Raw genomic sequence first — 22,856 nt, 5'->3', positions numbered from 1 at the left:
TCCAGACTCCTGGTTAGAGCTCCGGCGGCGGCGATGAGCGAAAGACGAACAGTACCTGCATGTAACTCACGTGTCGGTCCTATTGGATGATAAGAGAACAAGGCTACGCAAGCCGCGCCTTGGTGCGTGTACCCACTTGAGCTGTCTCCGAGGCCATGATGCTGGAGATGCGCCTTGGGATGTGAGATTGGTGGGTAGGACCAGCCACAATTACGGCTTCTGTTCGCTATGCAAGAAAAAGTTGAGGATTACGTCTTGAAGGATGGCTGGGGCAGAACGTGGGTTGCGCGATAGGTGACAGGGTATGGCTGGGTCGGACCTGCTCGATGACGCTCCACGACCAGACGCACAAACTCAACAGCTGCATCGCCATTGCTCCAAGGGCAGTGAAGTCATCGATGAACGTCTCGAAGGTTTTCTAGCCCTACGCGTCCCTCGAATCTCAAACGCGCCTTCAACGGTGAACCGGACGAACGTGGCCTCCGACGAGGGCTGCCTATCGCCGCCTCCACACCCGCCATTCGTCGTCATAGTCTCCTCTACACGACAACCAGCCATGCGCGCCCACATCAAGCCCTTTGCATCCTCGCGCTGTTTTTTAGGCACTACCAAACATCGAGAATGCCTCCTTCGTCCTCCATAACGCCGCTACCCCCGCACAAGCCAGACACATACACGACGGCCCATCACATCGGCAAGCCACCCACAAGCTTCAAGAACCCATGGCCCTCCTATAAAAACGACGGCATAATCGCTGCCGTCCGAACGCGATTCAGCACACCCAAGAACTTCGTCCCGATTCCCGCCGACCGACTAGGCCTGGTCGACGTGCGCAAGCCCGACTTCAGCAACACGCAGAACGGGCTGAAGGCAACATGGATAGGACACGCAAGTTTCCTGATCGAAACAACAGCTTCAGAGGGAAACGAGCGGGGAATGCGCATCCTTCTCGACCCCGTATGGAGTGAGCGCGTAGGACCCTACGGTATGGTCGGTCCTGTGCGGTTCACACCTCCACCATGCACCATCGACGAGCTCCCTGAAATCGACGCTGTGTGCATCAGCCACGACCACTACGACCACCTCGACTCGGATACGCTGAAGAAGCTGAATGCGAAACAAGGCGGTGACTTGCGCTTCTTCTGCGGATTAGGCGTCAAGTCTGTTCTGACGGGGCTAGGCGCAGGCATCAAGGCGGATCAGGTCGAAGAGATGGACTGGTGGGGTGGCATAACCGTGTTCAAGAAGGGTGCTGGAGGCGTAGAATTGATATGTACGCCTGCGCAACATCGATCTGGACGCACGCCCTGGAACTTCGATGGTACACTATGGTGTAGTTGGATCGTCAAGGAGCCGTCTTCATCTGGCAAGAAACTCTTCTTCGCTGGCGACACAGGGTACTGCCACGTTCTTTCCGACGACCAATTCTCCCACCACGACGCGCCGCACCCGCCTTGTCCGGCTTTCAAAGAAATCGGCGAGTTGTACGGACCTTTTGATCTGGCACTTGTACCTGTGGGTTGCTTTAAGCCGAGGTCTGTTTTGTCTGGTCAACACTCTAGTCCTGAGGATTCTTTGGCTATACACAGGGATGTGAGGAGTAAGAAGAGTATAGGCATGCACTTTGGCACGTTCCGTGGTCAGTACTCGGCCAGCTTTGAACCGGTTACTGAGCCGCCTGAAAGATGGCGGAAGGGTGCTGAGGCAGCTGGGTTGAAGTGGGGTGTTGATGTTGATTTGTGTGATATTGGCGGGACAGTTGTAGTTTAATGGCATATTCACTTCATACAAGAAAAAACCCGAACATGTCTGCTGACTGCATCAAGATGAGAACATGCAAAGTAGGTGAGCTAACGTCAATGTAGGCTATAGGGTCTTGCCTAGGTTGATGTGTATTCAACAAGCCCTTTAATTAATTAGACGAGTAATGCGACATGTACGATACTTATATCTATCACAAACCATATCGACTGGGTTATGCTTGGTCAAGACTTCACTGTAGAGAACAGAATGATTCGAATAATGCATTATGTCCTATCCATCTAAGTGGAAGAAAAGCACCATCGTTAGTACTCATACAAAACCAGTGATGCCTTCTAATGTAAATGCATAAGCTACTTTCAACGCAACGCACGTGGCGCCGTCTAGTTGTATTGCATGTAGGTAGCGGTCGAGTTGAACTTGAGGTTGCCCTTGATGACCTTGTCCACGGCAGCCAGGAAATCCTTCTCAGTGGCGACCTTCCTTCGAGCCCTGAAAGTACAAGTTAGTATATGTCTCACATGCATTTTGGACAGTGGTTACCTGATCGCGAACATCCCCGCTTCTGTAGCTACACTCCTCAGCTCGGCACCTGTGCTGTTGGGGCAGAGACGAGAGATGAGCTCCCAACGGATGTCGCGCTCTACACTCATGCTCTTGGCGTGGATACGGAGAATGTTAGCACGGCCTTCCATGTCTGGTAGCGAGAACTCGATCTTTCGGTCGATACGTCCGGGACGCATGAGAGCTGGGTCGAGAGTCGAAGGCCTGTTGGTCGCGAACATGACCTTGATGTTACCGCGAGCATCAAAACCGTCCAGTTGTGTAATAAGCTCCAACATGGTACGCTGTACTTCGTTGTCGCCTCCAGCACCGTCATCGAAACGAGCACCACCGACAGCATCGATTTCGTCGAAGAAGATAATACACGCCTTCTTTGTTCGTGCCATCTCAAACAGCTCGCGCACCATCCTCGCTCCCTCTCCGACGTATTTCTGGACAAGCTCTGAACCGATAACTCGGATGAAGGTGGCGTCGGTTCGGTTGGCAACAGCTCGGGCGCAAAGGGTCTTTCCGGTTCCTGGAGGGCCGTAGAGAAGGGCACCCTTCGGAGGGTCGATACCCAGGTTGACAAAACGCTCCGGTGATAGCAGGGGCATCTCAACGACCTCTCGCAGCTTCTCAATCTGCTCTTTGCAACCTCCAACATCTCCGTATGTGACATCGGGCTTGTCCTCAACCGTCATCATGGTGACCGAGGGGTCGATCTTTGGCGGCAGGGGAAGCAAGATCTGGTACTTGTTGCGGTCGACACCCACCCGCATGCCCTCCTCGATGTCGGTGGGTGAGACGCGCTCTCCGAGGTTGACGACGAACTTGGCGATTTGCTTGACGTTGATGACATATTTGCTCTTCTCCGAGTCCTTCTCGTCTTGTATTATCTTGGTGCATCGCGCGACCTGGAGGGGTTGCTCTTCTTGCATTCGTTGGCGGTCGGCGGCGATATCCCAGAGATGTGGAGGTGCGAGTCCGGTATCTGATTCCTGGGGGCGTTAGTCAAGCATGGGTGGAGGGTGAAGGAGTCTGTACTTTGACGCCAATCTTCTCGTTTATCGTCTGCTGCTTATCCTTGATCTCCTTCTCAAGCTTCTTGAGTTCGGCGCCATAGGGTGCCGCGCCGTATGTCTTCAACACCTGGATGTCCCTGTGATATCATTAGCCCATGTCCGCTCTGATTGTGACGTGCCATCTCTTACTCATCAGTCAGAGGTGTGATCTTCTTCTCCTCGACCTCGTCGTCGGCGAAGTTCTTCTGGTACTTCTCCCAGGACTGGCCTGTGGCTGAAGGCATGCTTGCGGAGTGGGCGGCGACTGTCGTGTGGCCGAGATGGGGTTCGGGCTATGCGTGCAGTCGGGTTGTGGATGATTCCGGGTAGGAGCGACAGTGGGAGCAGATGCGGCGGCGCGGGCGAGTGTATGGGGTTGGTTGTTGTGGACTGGGTGAAGGTGTAGCTGTGATGCGGCAATGGCCCGGCGAGTCGGAGCTTGGGGATTGGCCGTGCGCTACGTCTATCGCGTTCTCGAAATATTGTCAGTTCGCGTCCAGGCACCACAACTTCCCCGCCAAACTCCCACGATACCCCTCTTTTAGCTTTGTTCCTCTGTATACTGAAAGATGGCTGCTCAAGTTGCAAATGGCGGTACCGGTGGCGGTAACACTGCCTTCAAGGTGCGCTTCGTCATTAAGCTCTGAAAACATTGACTGACATTGGCCCAGGACAAGGAGAAGCCCAGAGCTGTTCGCAGCGCCAACATCATTGCCGCAAGAGGTACAGAACCTACTCCTTCTCTTTTAGGAGCATCTCGCTAACTCAAATTGTGCAGCTGTGGCAGATGCGATCCGAACTGTATGTCCCACCACGAGGTGCGGGGAAGAGATGAATACTAACTTTCTGGCAGTCTTTGGGACCAAAGGGCATGGACAAGATGGTATGAGACAGGCGCAAATCGCTAGCCATCACAACTGACTTGTCCAGATTCAAACCAGCAAAGGCCAGACCATCATCACGAACGACGGAGCCACCATGTTGAACCAGATGAGCGTTATGCACCCCTCCGCGAAGATGCTCGTCGACCTCGCACACGCCCAAGATATCGAAGCTGGAGATGGCACAACGTCGGTCGTAGTCATTGCTGGAAGTCTGTTGGGCGCTGCTGAGAGGTTATTGGGCAAGGGCATCCACCCCACAGTCATATCAGAGGCTTTCCAACGGGCAGCGCAGGAGGCGATATCCATATTGACCGAGATGGCCATCCCTATCTCGCTCACCGATAGGCAAACGCTCCTCAAGACCGCCACGACCGCACTCTCTTCCAAGATTGTCGCCCAGGAGCCCAAGCTTCCCATCATGGCTGTGGACTCAGTCCTCAAGGTCATTGACCCCAAGACCGCCGACAACGTGGACTTGAAGAACATCCGCATGATCAAGAAGTCAGGCGGTACCATCGAAGACAGCGAGATGATCGACGGATTGGTTCTCAACCAGCCCGTAGTGAAGAGCGCCGGTGGTCCCACATTGAAGGAGAAGGCACGGATAGGTCTCATTCAGTTCCAGTTGAGCCCACCGAAACCGGACATGGAGAACCAGATTGTCGTCAACGACTACAGGCAAATGGACAAGATCCTCAAGGAGGAGCGAACATATCTGCTGAACATGGTCAAGAAGATCCAGAAAGCCAAGTGCAACGTTCTCTTCATCCAAAAGTCTATCCTCCGAGATGCGGTCAACGACCTCAGTCTGCACTTCTTGTCTAAGCTGAAGATCCTTGTCATCAAGGACATTGAGCGTGACGAGATTGAGTTCATTTGCAAGGTGCGTAAGAGAAGTGATTCACATGTAACGAAGCTAATGCACAGTAGAGCACTGGCTGCAAGCCTATTGCCGATATCGATTCATTCACAGAAGACAAGCTCGGTTCGGCAGACCTTGTCGAGGAGGTACAGGCATCGGGCGCACGATACGTCAAGGTTTCGGGTGTCAAGTCAGCAGCCAACACTGTCTCCATTGTCTGCCGAGGTGCTAACAACCTCATTCTGGATGAGACCGAGCGATCTCTACACGACGCTCACTGCGCCATCCGCTCGTTGGTCAAGAAGAAGGCGCTACTTGCTGGTGGCGGTGCCCCGGAGATTGAGATTGCGCATCAGCTGTCACTCAAGGCTCGTGAGCTCTCCGGCACTGAATCCATTTGCTGGAAAGCTTTCGCCGATGCCATGGAGGTCATTCCGACAACACTGGCGGAAAACGCCGGTTTGAACAGCATCAAGGTCGTCACAGAGCTAAGGCATAGGCACGCGCAGGAGCAGAAGAATGCTGGTATCAGCATCAAGAGCGGGGGTGTCAAGAACGACATCAGTGAGGAGAACGTACTGCAGCCACTGCTGGTCAGCACCAGCGCTATCGAGCTTGCGGCCGAGACCGTCAAGATGATTCTGCGAATCGACGACATCGCCTTGTCGAGGTAAAGAACTGCAAATGGGTTGACTTGGCAGCGAAAGACGCAGGATACCACGAGTAATGAAAAATTCGAACAACTGTTGATGCCAAACGAGTGTTTGGAATGTCATGACATTGCATGTGAAGGTTACGCGTATATTGCGTTCAATGCATGAACGGTGCAATTAAAACCTGCACGTGGGGGAGCATGGGACTGCAGTAGCGGGACACGTCGTTCTCTGCAGACTGTCGAGAAAGGATAAGCCGTGGATCACTTTTCTTCTTCCAGATGCCGAATTCGGACCACTTTGATCCTGGGGTATGCACCTGAAATGAGCACTGTTTTCAACTTGACTCGTTTGGAAAATGGAGAAATGCGAATGCGACTATCCGCGCGCGTGACGAAGCAATTGCTTTTCGGGCTGATCTTTCGCCCGCATAGGTTATCCGGCCGTCAGCATGTAGACGCAGTGTTTCCGTGCCGTGTTCATGAGTAGTGTATGTGTGATGCCTCACCACGATAACGCGAGCACCCTGGCCTAACGACTTTGTCGTGCACCTAACATTGCAGAATATCACAACGTGAAAACCGTTTCAATGCAAGCAGACGATCGGTTTTGTAATCTTGCTGTAGCCGCTTATCACACGGCCAAGATGTGAATCCTGACCTCGGGAACGCCGACGGACATCGTGTCTGCAGCAACATCACTTTTTAGCTGCGGCCACGAAACTCATACACAGGTATGCTGACTAGCAAGACATTCATCATCAGCACCTTCAATAAATCTTAAACACGACTCCGGCTACACTACGCGCGTGTAATAAACAAAGGCGCGAAAAAAGTAAAGAACCCCGGAAGAAACCACCTCCCAGCCGCCGTATGCAATCTAACGGCATTCTTCTCACTTTCGCATCACCGGACAATGACATGCATATGCCGTACCTTTTTCCCTAACTTTCTTTTCCCGTCGATCAGCCAACGCCACAACAACGACCTGCAGTGCCACACTCGCAAAATCCAGCGTACAATGTGAACAACATCGTCACCTCACGCAAATGCGTCACCGACCCAAGAAAACCACTCAATCGATCCAGACCCCCGCCACACACATGACCCGAATGACTGTACGCGCGCGCTATCCGCTGCGAACGCAAGATCGAGCCTTGTGGGAGTGAAGAAAAATCTAGCGCAAGCTGAAACGTAGCGTACCGTGAAGATTGGAGCAGTTCGGTTCGGCATCTAGTGGGTTAGTGTACCAGGTACTGACTTGTTCGGCAAGAGAACCCATTAGGAATCTAGAGCCGGTGGGCAGGTGGAGCTTCACCGGAAAGCGGTGGTGGAGTTGGGGGAGCTGGTGGAGGATAAGAGTGAGTGGGTGTTTCATGTTCCAGTGGCTGATGGGATGTTCGCTGTATTTTTGCGGAAAGTGTAGTGGGCACGTCATTGTTGACTGCAAGTGGAGGGTTGAAGGAGGAAAGAGAGGAGATGGAGAAGATGGTTGGTGGAATATGCTGTGCGATATGTTGATGCGTTGGATCGACCAATGCTCTCTCACATATACTCAACCTCAACCTAGCTGCCCAATAATCCTCTTTCTCATGCATCTTACCTCGCCACCGAAACACATCCTCCCAGCACCACGAAACGCATACAACGCCCAGTATCAACTACTGCATGCAAACTGTACGAGTACTGTAATGTTGATCTTTGCCTAGCCACTGGATGAAAACGGCAACGTCATACAGCCATCCCTGCCCTTAACATCTATGCGATATAGATCTCTCCGCTGCGGATAATATGGTTAGTGCAGTTCTTTGGCGAAACATGTGGAGAGATAAGACGGGTAGTGTGAACGGGTAGGTAAAGCTCCGGTAGAGAGTACGAGGACCTAGTCATGATCGCTGGGGGCGATCACTCCTTCGGCAAAAGTCAGGTGCTGTGAGTTGAGACGCTGGACTGTATCGGCAATTGCGATGAGTAACCGTTGTTGCCTGATGTAATAGGAAATACGCGGAAACAATGCTATCGACAAGGATGAGGCGAAGTGGTGGTATCAAAGCGACAGACCAGTTTTGGTTGCTGCCGACTGGGTATCATTCTCGATGAAGTTCTTGGCTAGCTAAGTATGAAGAAATACCAGCAGGGTAGCTGGACATGGGAGATGAAAGGAAAACGCCTCATTCATGCATCTGAATCGTTCGGTTCGTGCATCGTGATAATCGTACAGTCTGATGAGCTTTCGTAAACCCCCGTAAATGTCTAGAAAATGGTTGGACAAGGAAATAAAAGTCGCTCGCTGAAACGCAGCAGACCTGTTGTTGGTCTTTATTAGGAAAGACAGGCAAAAAGTACAATGTGAGAAGTGAATTAATAGATGCAGGCTGAAATGGGGATCAGCGACTGGTGGCCTTGAGGCTGGCACGCTTCAGTAGGCGGCTCACGAGGTTTCCGCGCGGTTTAGGCTTGACGTAGAAGGCGCCCTTGGTACCGGTCATGTCGTCAGTGAAGACAAGGTCTTCCAGTGCCAGAGGATCGTCTTTCGAGGTTTTGGGACTTGAGCTTGAGCCTGAGCCTTGCCAGCCGTACAATTGATCTTCGTCAGCTCGTAAATCGGGCCGGGTCAAGGTCATACGAAGCGTCATCTCGCGATTAAAATGCCCATTGGCGGAGTGGACAGGCGACGGAGCCGGCGAATCAACCGAGAACTTGCGGTGCGAGATTTGGCGGGAGTGCATGCGAAAAGACAGGCCGGTGCTGGAGGGCGTGGCGGGTGAGTCCATGTCGGCTACAGAGCCGGCATCAGATTCCAGACCCTGGTTTTCTTTTGGATGGTCTTCGAAGAACGACAGCTGTCCATCCCTAAGGAAGGTGTGCATGTCTCGGCTGAACTTGCGAGCATGATTGTCTATCTGTGGCAGCTGGAAGTGGGGTGTAGCGGCGTCGCTTCCAGCGGACGATGGGAAGCCGAATTCAATCGCTTCGTCGAACTTTTGAGGAGATGCAAGATACATGCGCAGCTTTTTCCTCGCCTCGGGATCCTGGTAGTGTGTCGCTTCGGGGTCGATCATGAGAGTTGGCGGCGTAGATGGCGAAATGTGGCCTGTAAGAGAAGAAGAGTGGGCACGCTGGTGAAGTCGATTCGGCCGAGCATTGAAAAGTGGAGGATCCGCCATGTATGAAGATCCAAGGCGGACAGGGTGCGACGTGAGGGACATAGTTCGTCTCATGTCTGCTGTTGAGGTTTCCCTCCGATGGAAGATGGGCGTGGCCATTGTGTCGAGATATAGTAAATGGGTGTTTCGGTCCTTGTCCGTGTTTGATGTACCAGAAGGCCCGAAAGTAGGGCGGGAAGGGCTGACGGTCGAAGAGGCCGAAGATGAACGACGTCGTGAACGGCCGCGTTCCGGAAGGTCGAGCGTGGAGTGGGAGAAGTCGAAGTGAAAATCGTTGAAGCGTTGTTGTGCCCACTCGGGATCCTGGTCGTCGGGAAGGAACGCCTGTTCGTGCCTGCCTTGGAGGAGGGCCTGCTCTTCGCGGGAAAAATGCTGCTTGCGGACCTTTTCAGGCAAGGAGAGAAAGAAGTCAAGGTCAATGTGGGAGATGTCGTGAGCGTGCACAGCCTTTTCGGATTTGCGTCTGCGTCGTCCGGTGCCGAGAGATAGCGAGGGCCGGTGGGATTTGGAAGCGGTGCTGGCCTGGGACGAGCGGCCTGATGTAGTAGGCTCGTCGGAGGCGTGCTGGGCGATCTGCAAACGCTCCAGGGATGAAAAGTACTTTCTCCTGTAGCGGGACGAATTAGCATTGGCATCATGGCATAATTGACAGGCCCTTCATCTACTGCAAGGTACACAAAAAGTCATGGTGGGGGATTCGGTATATGCACGCGCATAACGCGCCCTTATCACACGTCCCGACCACTCAGGAGCGCGGAATATTACTTACTGGACTGAATACGGCAGGGCGTCGAATTCGGCCTGCCGCAGAGGCAGAATAGTCCCTTTGGCTTTGCTCTTCATGGCTTCGGCTCGGATCTCGACGTCGGCGATGGCGCAACGTTTGGCTTCAGGCACATGGGGGCGTGGTTTGCGCGGACGACGCTGCGAATGGCGGCCCTGACGCCGTGGCCGGGCGGTGCGGCGGGCACTTGGTCGTGAACGTTTGGTTGAGCAATGCTGGTGTACTTTGTTCTCGAGGATCGACCGGAGGGCTATCCGAACAGCAGCAAGCGAAAGTCCGAAGAAGAAGGAATTATATGAGGTCCAACAGGACGGCCGCTGGGGGATAGAAACAATCAGTGGGCTCAGCAGCGTACGACTGTCGCTCGCACTTGGGGCGGCTGCATATTCGTGTCGCGGGATGCTGCAGCTGCAGGCTAACGCGCCGCCAGCGACGCACTCTCTGCTCTCCACCTCACACCTGGGCCCTAGTAGAACCGTGGCTGATGTATCCGAGAGCACGCCAGGCCCGCGTGCGGTCGTTGGTTGAGTCAGGTAGTGCAGACAGGCCTCCTCCCCGCTTCTCTCCACCTTGCCGTCCGCTGTTTCAGGCCCGTGGCCGCCAGGAACACACCGTCAGCGGAGCCACGATGCTTAGCGTGCGACACACCGCTGGCCAACGTGCCCGGCTCGCGGAGTCGACAGATGCTCTCCATCACATTTGCCTGATTAAGCCTCCGCATCAAATATACTTGCTTCTGGAATATGCGTTATGGCGTTACTACCAGGCCGCCCGACTGGCCGGCTCAATGGCTGCGCCAGCGTGTCACGGGTTAATATCGCACAGATCACCGTCGATTGCCAGACGCCTTGTACAACGTCGAGCATGCGCTGCGTAACGACGACAGGCTGACAACACGCACGCACGCTCCAAACAATCTGTCTAATTGCAGCGTATTGCACAGGTACAAGCAAGGGTATCTCAAGAGAAGCGCATCCAGCTCCCGCGCCAACACAAATGTTACCGCCCCCTGCACAGTTCCTAATATGGTTCCCCAGAGAGCGGTACCTGATTCCCAATTTGAACGTCGACAGACGTCTATTCACAAGACGGCGAACGTCTTCCACCCCGCCGTTGCCTAGTTCCGCATCGAGGAAGATTAGGCTTTCGGAAGCGTAGGCTTAGGCTTCCCAACATCATGCAGCTTGGACGTTGGCGGCCCCATTAATTTCACTATTACCTGCACAAGATCGATGTTTGCTGTCCAGGACTCCTGTCCGTGAACAAGCATTTTCTAGATCTTCAGGCACCCGCAATGTCATCTGCATTAAGGTATCAAGTCAGTATTGAGCCCGTGCCACGGTGTAAAGGAGGAGCACGTACAGTAGTATTCGTCATCCAGTCCTTCACGGCTTGGGAGCACTGGTTCCTCCAGCCCGACATCTTCGTAGCGAACGTTGAGCAGACGGATCTTGAGCCCGTAACCGCCGATGAAGGTTACCAACTTATTGGTGTCGGCGGTAATTGGCTGTTGGTTCAGTAGCATCAGCAGTCCATCAAGCCACTCGGAAGCAAGGGTATGGCTCTGGGGATGCAGATGCAGTAGGACGGATTCTTTTCGCCCTGCACCTGAGCCGCTGGACGCCTGCCGCGCGTGATTGGACGGGGGCAGGTAACCGTGGATCGTGATCTTGGTCGACGTCGAAGCCCGCTCGTGGCCTGGCAGGGTTGTGACCGTACTGTCTGACGATGCGGTCGATGGCGCCGAAGCCGAGACATTGCTCACCACCGAAGAGACAATGGATAGATCGACTGTACATGCGGGTCAGCCACTGCGGTAACGCAAACCATAAACGACGCGTGGACGCGTTACACTTACTCTTCTCCTGCAGCGTGTCTAGCCTCGGCTCAGTCGCCGTCTTCTCGTCAAAGTCAGCGTAATGCAGATATCGCCTGTTGTGCGACAATCGGACAAAACGCCATGATGAAGGCACAGAACGATTCAGGGTCTTGCTGGTTACCGGACCCGCACTCGTGCCGTAGTCGATACCCATTGGAAACCACGCGCCTTGTAGCAGGCATCTTATACGCTGCTCCTTTACAAACTGCAGAGCCTCATGGTTGAGCTCGTCACGGACCTGACTGTAGAGAGTTAGCTGAGCACAGACTACATCAACGCAAACTGCATACCGGAGATGATGGCCCCATGCGTCCTCGTAGGTCAGCTCCAGTACTTCCATTTGGAGTTCTCTCAGGCGTTTCAGCTCGAATTCAGCCAGATCTTCCTCCACGTCCTTTACGTCCCTCATGCGTGGCGCCTGGCCCACGACCTGCTCGATCAAGATACGGACAAGCTCTTCGATCTTCTCAAAGTCCTCGGTTTGTGCGCCGGCTACCTTCCATAGTCGGATGAAGGCACTCAGACCACTTGTATGTAACCTGGACCAGTGGAGCAGGAGGGGCTTGAACGAGCGGTCGAAGTTGGCCCGCGAGTCGGTAGGTCGGTGGGAGTCCACATCGTCGAGCTTGTCTATTTCAAAATGTTCGTATAGTGTCTGGGTGACCGACAGACTTGCGCGAGCGATTGGGCATCGCTGCTCGAGTGGCTCTGCCGACTGCTCCAGCAACAGCTTCTGAAACCCGTCTTCGTTCTTGTAGACAAAGTCTGTAATGTCCATGAGGCCTAGGAAGCCAGTCGCATCGAACTCCCACGCGGGTGATTCCGTCTCGAAGCCCAGACGCTTCCATTTATCCGGGTTGTGCTTCTTGCTACCTTTGGGGTCTGATGCTGACTTCTCCGGATTACTCGCTGTGTGTAGCCCGCGGATCGCCCTCCTGTGATCGGGGTTCTCCAAGTCAACCTTCTCTTCCCTCCAGTTCCTGAGCAGTATCTTGGTCAAGGATTGGAAGTCGAGTAGTGGATGGGCCAGATCTTGTATCGCAGAGCTCTGCATAAGCCCGTATACGCTCTTGATCACGCCCAGCTCCTGCAGCTGCTTGATGAACTTGGGCCATTCGAAAGCTGCGTCGTTTGCGATGGCGTCTCGCATGAGCGCGTTGATGAGCTGTAGGGAGTTTGCGCATAGCGCGTGGTCGGCCGAGGTGATCTTTTCGACGAGGGAGGGTAGGAAGTCGGGCTGAGAGTCGACGGCGGGCTTCAGGCGCTGGAAGCCCGTGGTCCCGTCCTGGGAGTTACGGTGTGAGGGGTGGCCGACAATGGCAGCGAGGACCGACATGGCACCGCGGTTGACGTTGACGAGAGGTTGCGCGACAACGAGGTCGACGATCTGGAGTATAGTTGTTAGACCTCTTCAGGCAATCCCTCGTTCCAAGGTCGTCGTCGACTTACCCTCGCGACCAGATCGTCCGTGACATGGTCCCATCCCTTGTCCAACTCCAGCAGGCGTGCGAGAGAGGTCAGACAGTAGGCCAGGGTGTTGCCGGTCGAGTGCAGGGCCAGGAAGCGCAGCTTGGGCAGGCCGCCTTCGTATATGAAGACGTCGGCGAAGGAGGGGTCGCCAATGGCATTCTGCAGCTTGAAGACCGCCATCTTCCGCACCGACTCCTCCTCCGCGCCGAGGCGCGCAACCAGTTCCGACACATTGACGCTATCCATGGCTCAAGCTTCTTCGCAGGGTGGGAGGATGTGGGGTAGGTAAGAATAATGTGGAGATGGTTCGTTCGCCCCAAGTCACGCAGGAAGGGCAGACATGGCACACGCGCCAGAGACCGAGGCGGCGGAGTTGGCGGGCGGGATGCTCGTCGCTGCTGTCGACGATGTTTCACCCTGTCCTGCGCCGTCGCGCGTTAGCTGAGTCGCGCGACCCTTTGCTTGGCGACACGCTTCACGTGCGCCGGCCCACATGCTGTTGGCTGCCTGGGCCGGCTAGTCAGGTACGTCGCCGAGCCGACAACATCCAAAGCGCCGTCCGGTCCGTCCTGAGCACCATCGCGACTAAACACCAGCGCTCCTTTCGGCCCATTCGCGTCCCTTTGCTTTAGCGCGCCGTCCTCGATACCCTTTGTCCTGTTTCGCAAGCCGCTTTCTGTTCTGTGTTGACGCCGCCGCTGCACGTTCCAGCTCCTTCCGCCTTTGAGGCCGACAACAGCTTCTCCGCTTCACCCTCACCATCACCGCGAAGTCGCCGCCACTATGGTCTACATCACCTCTGACTTGTTCGGTCCCAATACACCGCACGAGCGCCAATACGACACCACCACCAGCTACTGGCACACCATGGCCCACGATCAACACGCCGCCGGCCTGGGCAAGAGAAAGAGAATGGCTGGCGACGACGGACCCCAACCGTATGCACAATACTCCATCCAACATAGAGCTCCAATTCTAACAACTCTGCAGCATGTCACGCCAACACCGCTCATCACCCAGTCGCGACTCCAACCGCCTCCATCTCCACAATACCCCGCCTTTCGAGAGCAACAACAACAACCTGCCATACGCCCTCTTCCCCTCAAAGCCACACGAATACACATCAGAACGTCGGCCGGTGAAGCAACTCAAACGCCTCAGTCCGAAAGCGTCTCTCGTCAAGTCAACATCACACCTAATGGACGTCGATCTCGACGCCCCATCACCCTGCCAAACCCAATCACACGCCGTTTCCGACCTGCGATCCTGTCACGCCTGCAACAAAGCGCCCAAGCGACGGAAAGATCTGGAAAACTACCTCGATTGCACGAGATGCGAAGGCCGGACCTGTTTCATCTGTGCGAGGCAATGTGTAGGCTGCAGCAAGGCGACATGTAAGAAATGCATAGTAGAAGTCGGGGAAGAGGGGGACGCATGGTGTCTCGACTGTTACTCGCGGAACCTCAACTCATGAGCGGTAGAAGAGAAGGTGATTTGGTTGTTTTGGTTCATTCTAGCAAAGCGGGCGTCCTTGTGTTACTAGCAGCTGCATTGAGCGAGACTCTATCGAGCATCATAATGAAGAGAAGATTCCATCATAAACCAGACCATGTGTCATTCGTGATTCTAGTCCCATTGTTAAACATACAAAGTATCCAATAACCAGTGACGTGTTCTAATCCTCATCGTCTGTATCCCTCTCCTCCACAACACTCTCCTGGTCACCCGTACGGAACCTCAAACGCGAACTTGTCATATCACCATCCTCGGCCTGACTAGTCCTAGTGCTCCGTCTCCTGCTCCTGCTGCTGACAATGCCGGGGAACAGTCTAGGCTCCCCATCCAATGTAATAGTGCTTGTTGAGCGCGTCAGTCCCTGATCCGGCTCTTCAGGCTCTGCCGGTTGAGCGACAGACATCGTGCTAGGATTGACAGTCATGCTAGAGCTGGCACCGTCTTTCGTACCCGAAGGCGAGGCCGGTTGGCCTTGCACACTACCCATGTCGGTTGTCGAGGCAGAGGGCTTGAGGCGAGCGACTTGGGCTGGAGGTAGCTTTGAGAACACCTGGTTTCCACCTGCTGATGCATGGGTGGGAGATGTAGGATGTGTTCCTTGGAGTGACTTTGGCGTCTGTGGGACTTCCGACTGCAAGTTAGAGCTGGTGAGATCGTGACTACCAGCTTGCGCAGCGCGCGTGTAGCGGTCGATCCTATACAGTGTTAGTACTGCCATACAAAGATACGAATGTCCATTCGAAACTTACATAGCTAACTCGCCCATGAGCGTCTCGTGTCGGAACGCCTCACGAATGCTAGGTACGTTGGATCTCGCCATGTCGTTGCCTGCAACGCCAGGGAGATGGTAGTTGCTACCCAGCCACTTCTGCTTGACGACATGCTCAAAGCCGCTCTGCTCGACAGAATGTTTAGCTAACTCACACATATCCACAGCACTCAGTTTGTAGATCTGCGCTGCGACTGAGTATTCCTCGATAAGGGGCTCCTTCGTGAAGGCAAATTGTAGAGGGTCGTCTGTCGATAGCGAGACGTTGAGGCCACGTCTGAAGTAGCTCAGGAACGGGTTACGTTCGTACGCCAGGAATAGTGCGTTATTGCTGAGAGGCGACATAGCGACACCAATCTGTTCAAGGTAGAAGATGTACTGCAGAAGAGGCACCTTGCGGAGCAAAAGACCGTGACTGATGCTGTGACAGCATAGTACTGCGGCAGCCAAATGATCAGTGTCACCAGCCTCTCCGCAGTGAGGACGCAGGAGGAACGTGTTGAAGCCGCGCTGCTTTCTCCATACGTTGAGTGATGAGATGTTGGCGAAAAGGTAGTACATCCAGTAGCTGTATGGCGGATTCTGCTTCGTAGCCCATTCATTCGGGAATGGGAACTTCCTGTACACGCGTCGCTCGACTTTACTCTCATCGTCGACGCTATCGAATCCAATGACCCTCTGCAGGAAAACGTGAAGCTTGGGATGGCTGGACGGATCTTTGGTGACCTCGAACAATGGCTGAAATACGTTTACGATGACTTGCTGGAAGTTGTCCATGAGTCCGGTTGCTTTATAGACGTCGAACAAACGAGGTACTTGGATCAACCAGCGGACGTTGGGCGAGAACAGCTTGTTGTCAATGACCCAAGCTGCCAGCTTATCCCACTCTTCAATGTCTCTACCGTAGATGGAGATGCGCCATTCCACGAACTGGTACTTGCTCGCTTCAAGATCAGAGATGACTTCCTTGGTGATTTCTGCGAGGTATCGGCCCTTGACAAAGTTGTCTGTCTTCAGAAAGATGGTTCGTAGGCGTGATTCACCGATCGGGTTATACTTCAAGTTGAACTTGTCGAATCGGTGGAACGAATCCGTGTGAGCCTAAAATATTAGCGAAGTATCGTGGTGCCAGACATCTGTACTCACATGCATATCTAAGGTATCAATACTTAGATCGTACGCTGTCAAATTAATCGACTCGAACACCTCCCTTAGTGTGAGATGTTTGCCATCACGGAACAGGACCACTTCATCTGGAGACTTCTTCATCTTGGACTTGATGAAGCGCAGCAAATGCTTCTGGTTCATACATGCTGAGTGATGAACGTGGGTATCGACCTTTCGGACGTTGTAGAAATCTCTGTGCGGCACTTTCTTGGTATCGGCCGTCTCTTGGTATTCATTCAACAAGTAGTAAAGATTGAATTTGCCTTCAAGATATTGAAGCCGACGGAAAGCAAAGCTCTTGCTCGGTCCGTCGGAGGATATATCAAGGATGGAATCGAGATCGATGTAAAATTCGCGTAATGTAGGGATTGATACGATGGGCGTGTCCAGCTCAGCGGACTTGGCGGTCTCGTACACTTGGTAGACACCGCTGCTGTCCAGGCGGAACGACATCTCTCCGGGACCCGGTACGGGAAGACAGTCCTCCAGATGGAAGTCCTCACCAATATTTGTTCCCATCTTGCGAGGTGGCTTGGCTGGTTCATTCGGCTCAAGAATTCCGCTGTTCTGCAAGCTGCTGCCGCCTGCGTTGCGACGCTGTTTGGAAGAGTCGTTCCATACTGGTTCAGGAGGGGTGGGGTAGATGCGCCAAGCTGGATCATCTTTGGGATTATCGAAGTTGCGCTGCAAAGACAAGCGGATGTACTTGTGACGTAAATCTAGCACTTTCTGGATATTCGTATAGATGGAGCTAAGCTCAGTGGTGATACTGGAATCGTTCATTGCGAAGCCTCCTGCTCCTGTGCCAACACCAATGCCTGCGCCCGCACCGTGGATGCCTTCTTCAGCCAGAAGTGGTTTTTCTTCGTGAGGGAGACCGGGGTGTTGCGCGTGTGATCGGGCTTGTTGGTCGGCTTGGAGAAAGGCGTCGCCTTCGTTACCGGTACCTGCAGTGTTGGCTCCGTGTTGAGTCATGTGTCGGCGCGGATCCTGTGACTGCTCTGTGTGTGACAACCCGATGGGCAGGTTGGACCGATGCCCTTGATTCGCGAGCGTGACATTGCTCTTCCTAGAGCGAATGCTTTCTGCCTTGCCATGGAGGTCTACACCGTCTGTGCCGCCAAAGTTGGCGGGGAATGTCTTTGCGCGCATGGCAGGGCTGTATGTCTCTCCCGCCTGTGAACCTCCATACTGTGTCTCTAGCTGATGACGCTGGTAGAACTGTTTGGCTTCTGTGTGGCTCATCTGCTTCTCCGCAGTATAGTCGTAGAAGGCGGTTCGTCGCTGCTTGTCGCGGGGCAGCATGCCATTGTCGTCCTCTTCCTCGTCGCTGGTACCAGCGTTCTCCTGTGCGGTTGCAGTCGCACCGTTGTCTAGTCGTGTGCGCCCGCTACCGCCAGCTTCAGTTTCGGAGAAGTCATGGCTCAGCTCTTCCTCTTCCGACGAGGGTATCTGGTCGTCGTGGGCAGGGCCAAAGTCGGGCGACGCGTCCGCATCAGCAGAAAAGGCTCCTATTCCTCATATCAGTCTCCGCTTGTATTTGTATGGAGGAATTGGTTTGCGCTACCTTTCAGCATGGTGCTATGGAGAGATGGTAGTTGTGGTTGCTAGAGCGAACACAAACTTTAAGACGAGCCTCACCAGGAACGCGCCTCGGAGGCGGCCGGCCTGTAGCCTGACCCCGTGCCATTTTGTGAATTATGGATTCGATGACTCCATGGCATACTTATCCTGGATACCCTTCCAGCAGGAGTACGTAACCATAGCGAGCAAGACTTCGAGGCTACAAGCAATCATGTTTCATTCGGGCAAGTTACCAGGCTAGCCCCTCCATCCTCGGCTTGTGATGTTATCGGCAGGGTCAAGGGACCTTTTCCGAGAGTCATTCGGGCCATCAACAACATTCACTTGCATGTGAGGCATACTGTATGCGCCTTGATGTTCCAATCCGTTTACCAAGATATTCTCATGAACTGAAGTGGACGAATAGTCGAGATCATTCCCTCACAGTGCACAGGATTGCCCCTCATGAGTACCCCACAAAGTCACCAATCAACCTGTCCTAGGATTAATATCTTGGCGAAGGATGTCCGATGTTGTATACAACGATCTGTATTATGCGGGAGAGAGATCGGCAAATAATTGTGTTCTTGCTATCCGAATTGTGCAATACGTCACTAAGAAGTGCAATACATGTCGAGAGCGTCCAGCCCTGGAGGGCTTGAGAACGCCGCTCACGTGCTAGGAGCTTAGCGCGGATCAATGATCCATGCCCAAAAATTTACGGTATTCCGACTTTTAGCAACGCATCCACATTTGCCAACTTCACCTATACCGCCAAAATGTAAGAGTCGCCTCGTCTACAATTGGAATCGTGATACTGATATGGCAATGCAGGTTTCTCCTCCGCCGCACTGCCGTTCGCGCCATCACCGCGTCGCCTTCCAAGGCGTTCCTTGCGAAGCCGCGATCCATCAACACCATAACCCCCTCGGCTTTCCGTCTGAGGCAACAGCAATGGTCAATCTCGTCCTTCCAGCGACGATTTGCTAGCGATGAGGCCACCAAGGGGGACGAGAACTTTGCGCAGACAGCGGCTGAGGCACCTGTCGAAGAGAACCTGACACCGGCGCAGCAGGAGGTGCAGGCCGAGCCTACCGATGCCTCTGCTACTGTTGGCGTGGATGCATTGGAGGCTGCCGCTGAGACCGCAGACAATGCCCAGAGGTCATCAAAGCCCAGGGCCCCAAGGAACACCACGCCGAACAACATGCTGTACATTGGCAACCTGTACTACGAGGTTTCCGCAGAGCAGCTGAAGCGTGTCTTCTCCAAGTTCGGTGAGCTTGAGAGCACCAAGATTGTCTACGACAACCGGGGTTTGAGCAGAGGGTATGTTAGATGGCCCAGTCTCGCACAGCAAACACTAACCCTCGTGCAGTTTCGGATACGTCGAATTCAAGAATGTCGCAGACGCCCAAGCTGCCATTGACAACCTCGACATGCAGGTCTTCGAAGGCCGCAACCTCGTTGTCCAGTTCCACGCGCCCAAGCCCAACTCCAGGACCCGCAGCGGCACCTCTGGCAACTTCGAGCAAAACCCTCCCTCCAAGACCCTCTTCATCGGCAACATGTCGTTTGAGATGTCAGACAAGGACCTCAACGACCTCTTCCGTGACATTCGCAACGTCATGGATGTCCGTGTCGCCATTGACAGGAGGACTGGTCAGCCCAGAGGCTTTGCTCACGCAGACTTCATCGATGTCGCTAGCGCCACCAAGGCCAGGGAAGTCCTGAAGGAGAAGACCATCTACGGCAGGCAACTCCGCGTCGACTTCAGCAAGTCTGGCACACAGAACCAGCGCGACAACAAGCGCTCGGATTCCACCCAAGAGGATTAAGTGATGATGATGAAAGGAGGCCAGGGACAGTGATTACTTGCAACGGGACGGCCGCCCCACGCTTCTACAACGAATGATGTATGGAGGAAATGGTCGACGTATCTGTACGACTGCATGACTGGGACATGTGTCCTGTTGGCTGCATGCTGTGTTGATGGATGGGTCTTGTGTATCATAGTGGAAGAGCGTCCGGCGTTGTTATATTCCCCTCTTCTTTTGTACATGGTATAGGGTCTAGGTCTAGAAAAGTAAATCGATCTAATGAACTCTTGCAATGTATATAACCCATCAGTATCGTGGTGCGTGCTGTTCGTCAAAGTTTAGTCATGTGCTGCTGCCGAGCTCTACAGGACAAGCTCGGATTCACTCGCTCTGTGTGGCGGTTATTTGCGACCTCGGCCGCCCCGCGTAGCTTCTCCACATGCTGATCAATTAGACCGGCCGACGCGCCTTTGGCACCCGCTCGCCGCCCGACTTGTACATACACCTCCTCCTCTCTGTTAACCGCGTCATACTCGCTGCTTCACACTTACATAATCTTTTGCCTTTCGCCATGTCTTTTCTCGGCGGCGCAGAATGCTCGACGGGCGCCAACCCGCTCAGCCAGTTCACCAAACATGTGCAGGATGACAAGTCGCTACAGAGAGACCGCCTGGTCGGGCGGGGGCCCGGAGGAATGCAAGAGGGCATGCGAAGCCAGCAGATGGGCGGCCCCTCAGATGGCGTAAGTCGGGAACAGGAGTACGAGAGCGAACAAATGGGAATCATGGCTAACTCTGCGATCCATAGATGATGAATGAGTTCATGAACCAGAATGTACAACTCCCACAAGGGCCCGGTCCCGCGTCTCCGTTCGCCATGGATCAAATGCGACGCGAGTTGGAACGGACACAGCACAGCGGATCACCAGCGTGGGCAGCAGAGTTCGATCCAGGCATGCAGGCGCCACAGATGGGAGGGCCAGCCATGCAAGAAAGACCCGCCGGATTTAACCCTGCCGAATTCGCAAAGTTCCAGCAGATGAACCCGAACGCGCGGACAGCGAGCCCGACTACCGCTTCTCAGCCTTCGATGACGGGATACCAGCGGCCCATGTACGGAATGGGCATGGGCATGGGCGGCATGGGAATGGGAATGGGAATGGGCGGTATGAGCATGCAGCAGCCATACGCACCACAAAACTTCCAGCAGCCCATGCAGAACTCTGGCAAAGGCAAGGAGCGTATGGTAGAACTCGACGATCAGGATTGGGAGGCCCAGTTCGCACAACTCGAACAGACAGACCAGCAGGACCTGAGCGCTCTTGACGCCGAGGCGAACAAGGCCATGGAGGCAGAGCTGAACGAAATGGACAGGTCAGTAGAGAAAGATGCCGTTGATTTCGACGATTTCGAGTCCATTTGGAAGGGTATCCAAGCTGAGACTGAATACGCTAGGCAACTTGCCAACGAGGAGAACTTCGTCGAAGGACACATGGGCGACATGGATCAATGGGAAGGCTTCGACGGGCTCAACACACACTCGGTCCGCGATCCAGCCATGGGCGACTACCTATTCGAACAAGAGAATCTCTTCAAGAACGTCACGAATCCGTTTGAAGAAGGTGTCAAGATAATGGAAGATGGTGGAAACCTCTCACTGGCGGCCCTAGCGTTCGAAGCAGCTGTTCAGAAAGACCCGAATCACATTGCGGCCTGGGTTAGGTTGGGAGAGTCGCAAGCGCAGAACGAGAAGGAAACACCGGCTATAAGAGCGTTGGAACATGCTTTGAAGCAGGACCCCTCGAATCTGGAGGCGCTGATGGGTCTGGCCGTATCATACACCAACGAAGGCTACGAGAGCACCGCATACCGGACACTGGAACGCTGGCTGGCCACCAAATACCCATCACTTATCAAAGAGCCACTCTCTTCAGACGCCGAGATGGGCTTCACAGACCGCCACGTACTCCACGAGAAAGTCACCAACCTCTTCATCCAAGCCGCACAACTCTCACCCACCGGCGAGCAAATGGACCCAGACGTGCAAGTAGGCCTAGGCGTACTATTTTACGGCGTAGAAGAATACGACAAAGCCGTCGACTGTTTCGGCGCCGCCCTCGCATCGACCGAATCCGGCGTCTCAAACTCCTCATCACAAGTCCACCTCCTCTGGAACCGTCTCGGTGCCACTCTCGCAAACTCCGGCCGCAGCGAAGAAGCCATCGACGCTTACTCGCGCGCCCTCGCTCTCCGACCAAACTTTGTCCGTGCACGCTACAACCTCGGCGTGTCGTGTATCAACATTGGTTGCTACACAGAAGCTGCACAGCACTTGCTCGGCGCGCTGGCCATGCACAAGGTCGTCGAGCGCGAAGGCAAGGAGAAGGCTAGAGAAGTCGTCGGCGAGGGTGTTTCCGACAGCCAACTAGACAACATGATTCACCAGAACCAAAGCACAAACTTGTACGATACGTTACGGAGGGTGTTTGGCCAGATGGGCCGTAGGGATCTCTCCGATATCGTTGGTCCCGGTATGGACGTTGAGCGTTTTCGAGGCGAGTTTGAGTTTTGAGCAGCTCGATAGTGAAGTCGGGATCACGGAGAAAGTAGAGGTTGAACGTCATAATGATGAGAGTTACGATGATTGGCTTTTGCAGCGGAAAGTCAAGACGCCGCGCAAAGATGAATGGGACGAAGGTGAATTGGGCGATAGCTGTTGCTTTGGCACACGCACTGTGGAGATGGGCATGGATTGCGTCTGGAAGCTGCATGGAGGCATTTAGATCATGGAGAATGCATAGCCAATCGCTACGATGTAGATATCATATTGTCTTCCACTAGCTCGCATGAGCACAACGATATATCCCTAGTTGCCTGCTATCATCTTTTGCCTACGCTCTTTGGGAGTACGAGTGATGCACTGCAAAGGTGATGTCATGGATCTGTGAACTCATAAA

General features: G+C 54.1%; 7 protein-coding genes across 7 annotated transcripts; 4 read left to right on the top strand and 3 right to left on the bottom strand.

The window, feature by feature from the left end:
- Positions 1-621: 621 nt before the first annotated feature.
- J4E83_006132 (uncharacterized protein) lies at positions 622-1,770 on the top strand (the record flags this gene model as incomplete). The annotated part of the gene is made up of 1 exon (XM_049333047.1): positions 622-1,770. The coding sequence occupies one exon, from the start codon at positions 622-624 to the stop codon at positions 1,768-1,770; it is 1,149 nt and encodes a 382-aa protein (XP_049187737.1).
- A 2,167-nt stretch (positions 1,771-3,937) lies between these two features.
- CCT4 (T-complex protein 1 subunit delta) lies at positions 3,938-5,788 on the top strand (the record flags this gene model as incomplete). The annotated part of the gene is made up of 6 exons (XM_049333046.1): positions 3,938-3,991; positions 4,040-4,091; positions 4,147-4,169; positions 4,222-4,251; positions 4,299-5,135; positions 5,183-5,788. 6 exons carry the CDS (start codon positions 3,938-3,940, stop codon positions 5,786-5,788), a joined length of 1,602 nt encoding a protein of 533 aa, XP_049187736.1.
- Positions 5,789-8,153: 2,365 nt separating this feature from the next.
- J4E83_006130 (uncharacterized protein) lies at positions 8,154-9,776 on the bottom strand (the record flags this gene model as incomplete). Its single annotated transcript, XM_049333045.1, has 2 exons — positions 8,154-9,540; positions 9,703-9,776. 2 exons carry the CDS (start codon positions 9,774-9,776, stop codon positions 8,154-8,156), a joined length of 1,461 nt encoding a protein of 486 aa, XP_049187735.1.
- Positions 9,777-10,998: 1,222 nt separating this feature from the next.
- Positions 10,999-13,312, bottom strand: J4E83_006129 (uncharacterized protein; the record flags this gene model as incomplete). Its single annotated transcript, XM_049333044.1, has 5 exons — positions 10,999-11,018; positions 11,080-11,508; positions 11,576-11,838; positions 11,887-12,983; positions 13,046-13,312. The coding sequence occupies 5 exons, from the start codon at positions 13,310-13,312 to the stop codon at positions 10,999-11,001; spliced, it is 2,076 nt and encodes a 691-aa protein (XP_049187734.1).
- Positions 13,313-14,741: 1,429 nt separating this feature from the next.
- On the bottom strand, positions 14,742-18,094 carry ADA1 (putative zinc finger protein; the record flags this gene model as incomplete). Its single annotated transcript, XM_049333043.1, has 4 exons — positions 14,742-15,276; positions 15,331-16,451; positions 16,497-18,028; positions 18,085-18,094. The coding sequence occupies 4 exons, from the start codon at positions 18,092-18,094 to the stop codon at positions 14,742-14,744; spliced, it is 3,198 nt and encodes a 1,065-aa protein (XP_049187733.1).
- Positions 18,095-18,603: 509 nt separating this feature from the next.
- Positions 18,604-19,918, top strand: J4E83_006127 (uncharacterized protein; the record flags this gene model as incomplete). The annotated part of the gene is made up of 3 exons (XM_049333042.1): positions 18,604-18,629; positions 18,915-19,409; positions 19,459-19,918. The coding sequence occupies 3 exons, from the start codon at positions 18,604-18,606 to the stop codon at positions 19,916-19,918; spliced, it is 981 nt and encodes a 326-aa protein (XP_049187732.1).
- A 553-nt stretch (positions 19,919-20,471) lies between these two features.
- J4E83_006126 (uncharacterized protein) lies at positions 20,472-22,471 on the top strand (the record flags this gene model as incomplete). Its single annotated transcript, XM_049333041.1, has 2 exons — positions 20,472-20,642; positions 20,708-22,471. The coding sequence occupies 2 exons, from the start codon at positions 20,472-20,474 to the stop codon at positions 22,469-22,471; spliced, it is 1,935 nt and encodes a 644-aa protein (XP_049187731.1).
- Positions 22,472-22,856: the final 385 nt, after the last annotated feature.

The sequence above is a fragment of the Alternaria metachromatica genome, assembly GCF_023757995.1.
Source record: "Alternaria metachromatica strain BMP 0045 chromosome Unknown scaffold_13, whole genome shotgun sequence".
Lineage (NCBI taxonomy): Eukaryota > Fungi > Ascomycota > Dothideomycetes > Pleosporales > Pleosporaceae > Alternaria > Alternaria metachromatica.
The sequence above is the reverse complement of the archived record's forward strand: the minus strand, read 5'-3'. Positions and strand labels throughout refer to the sequence as shown.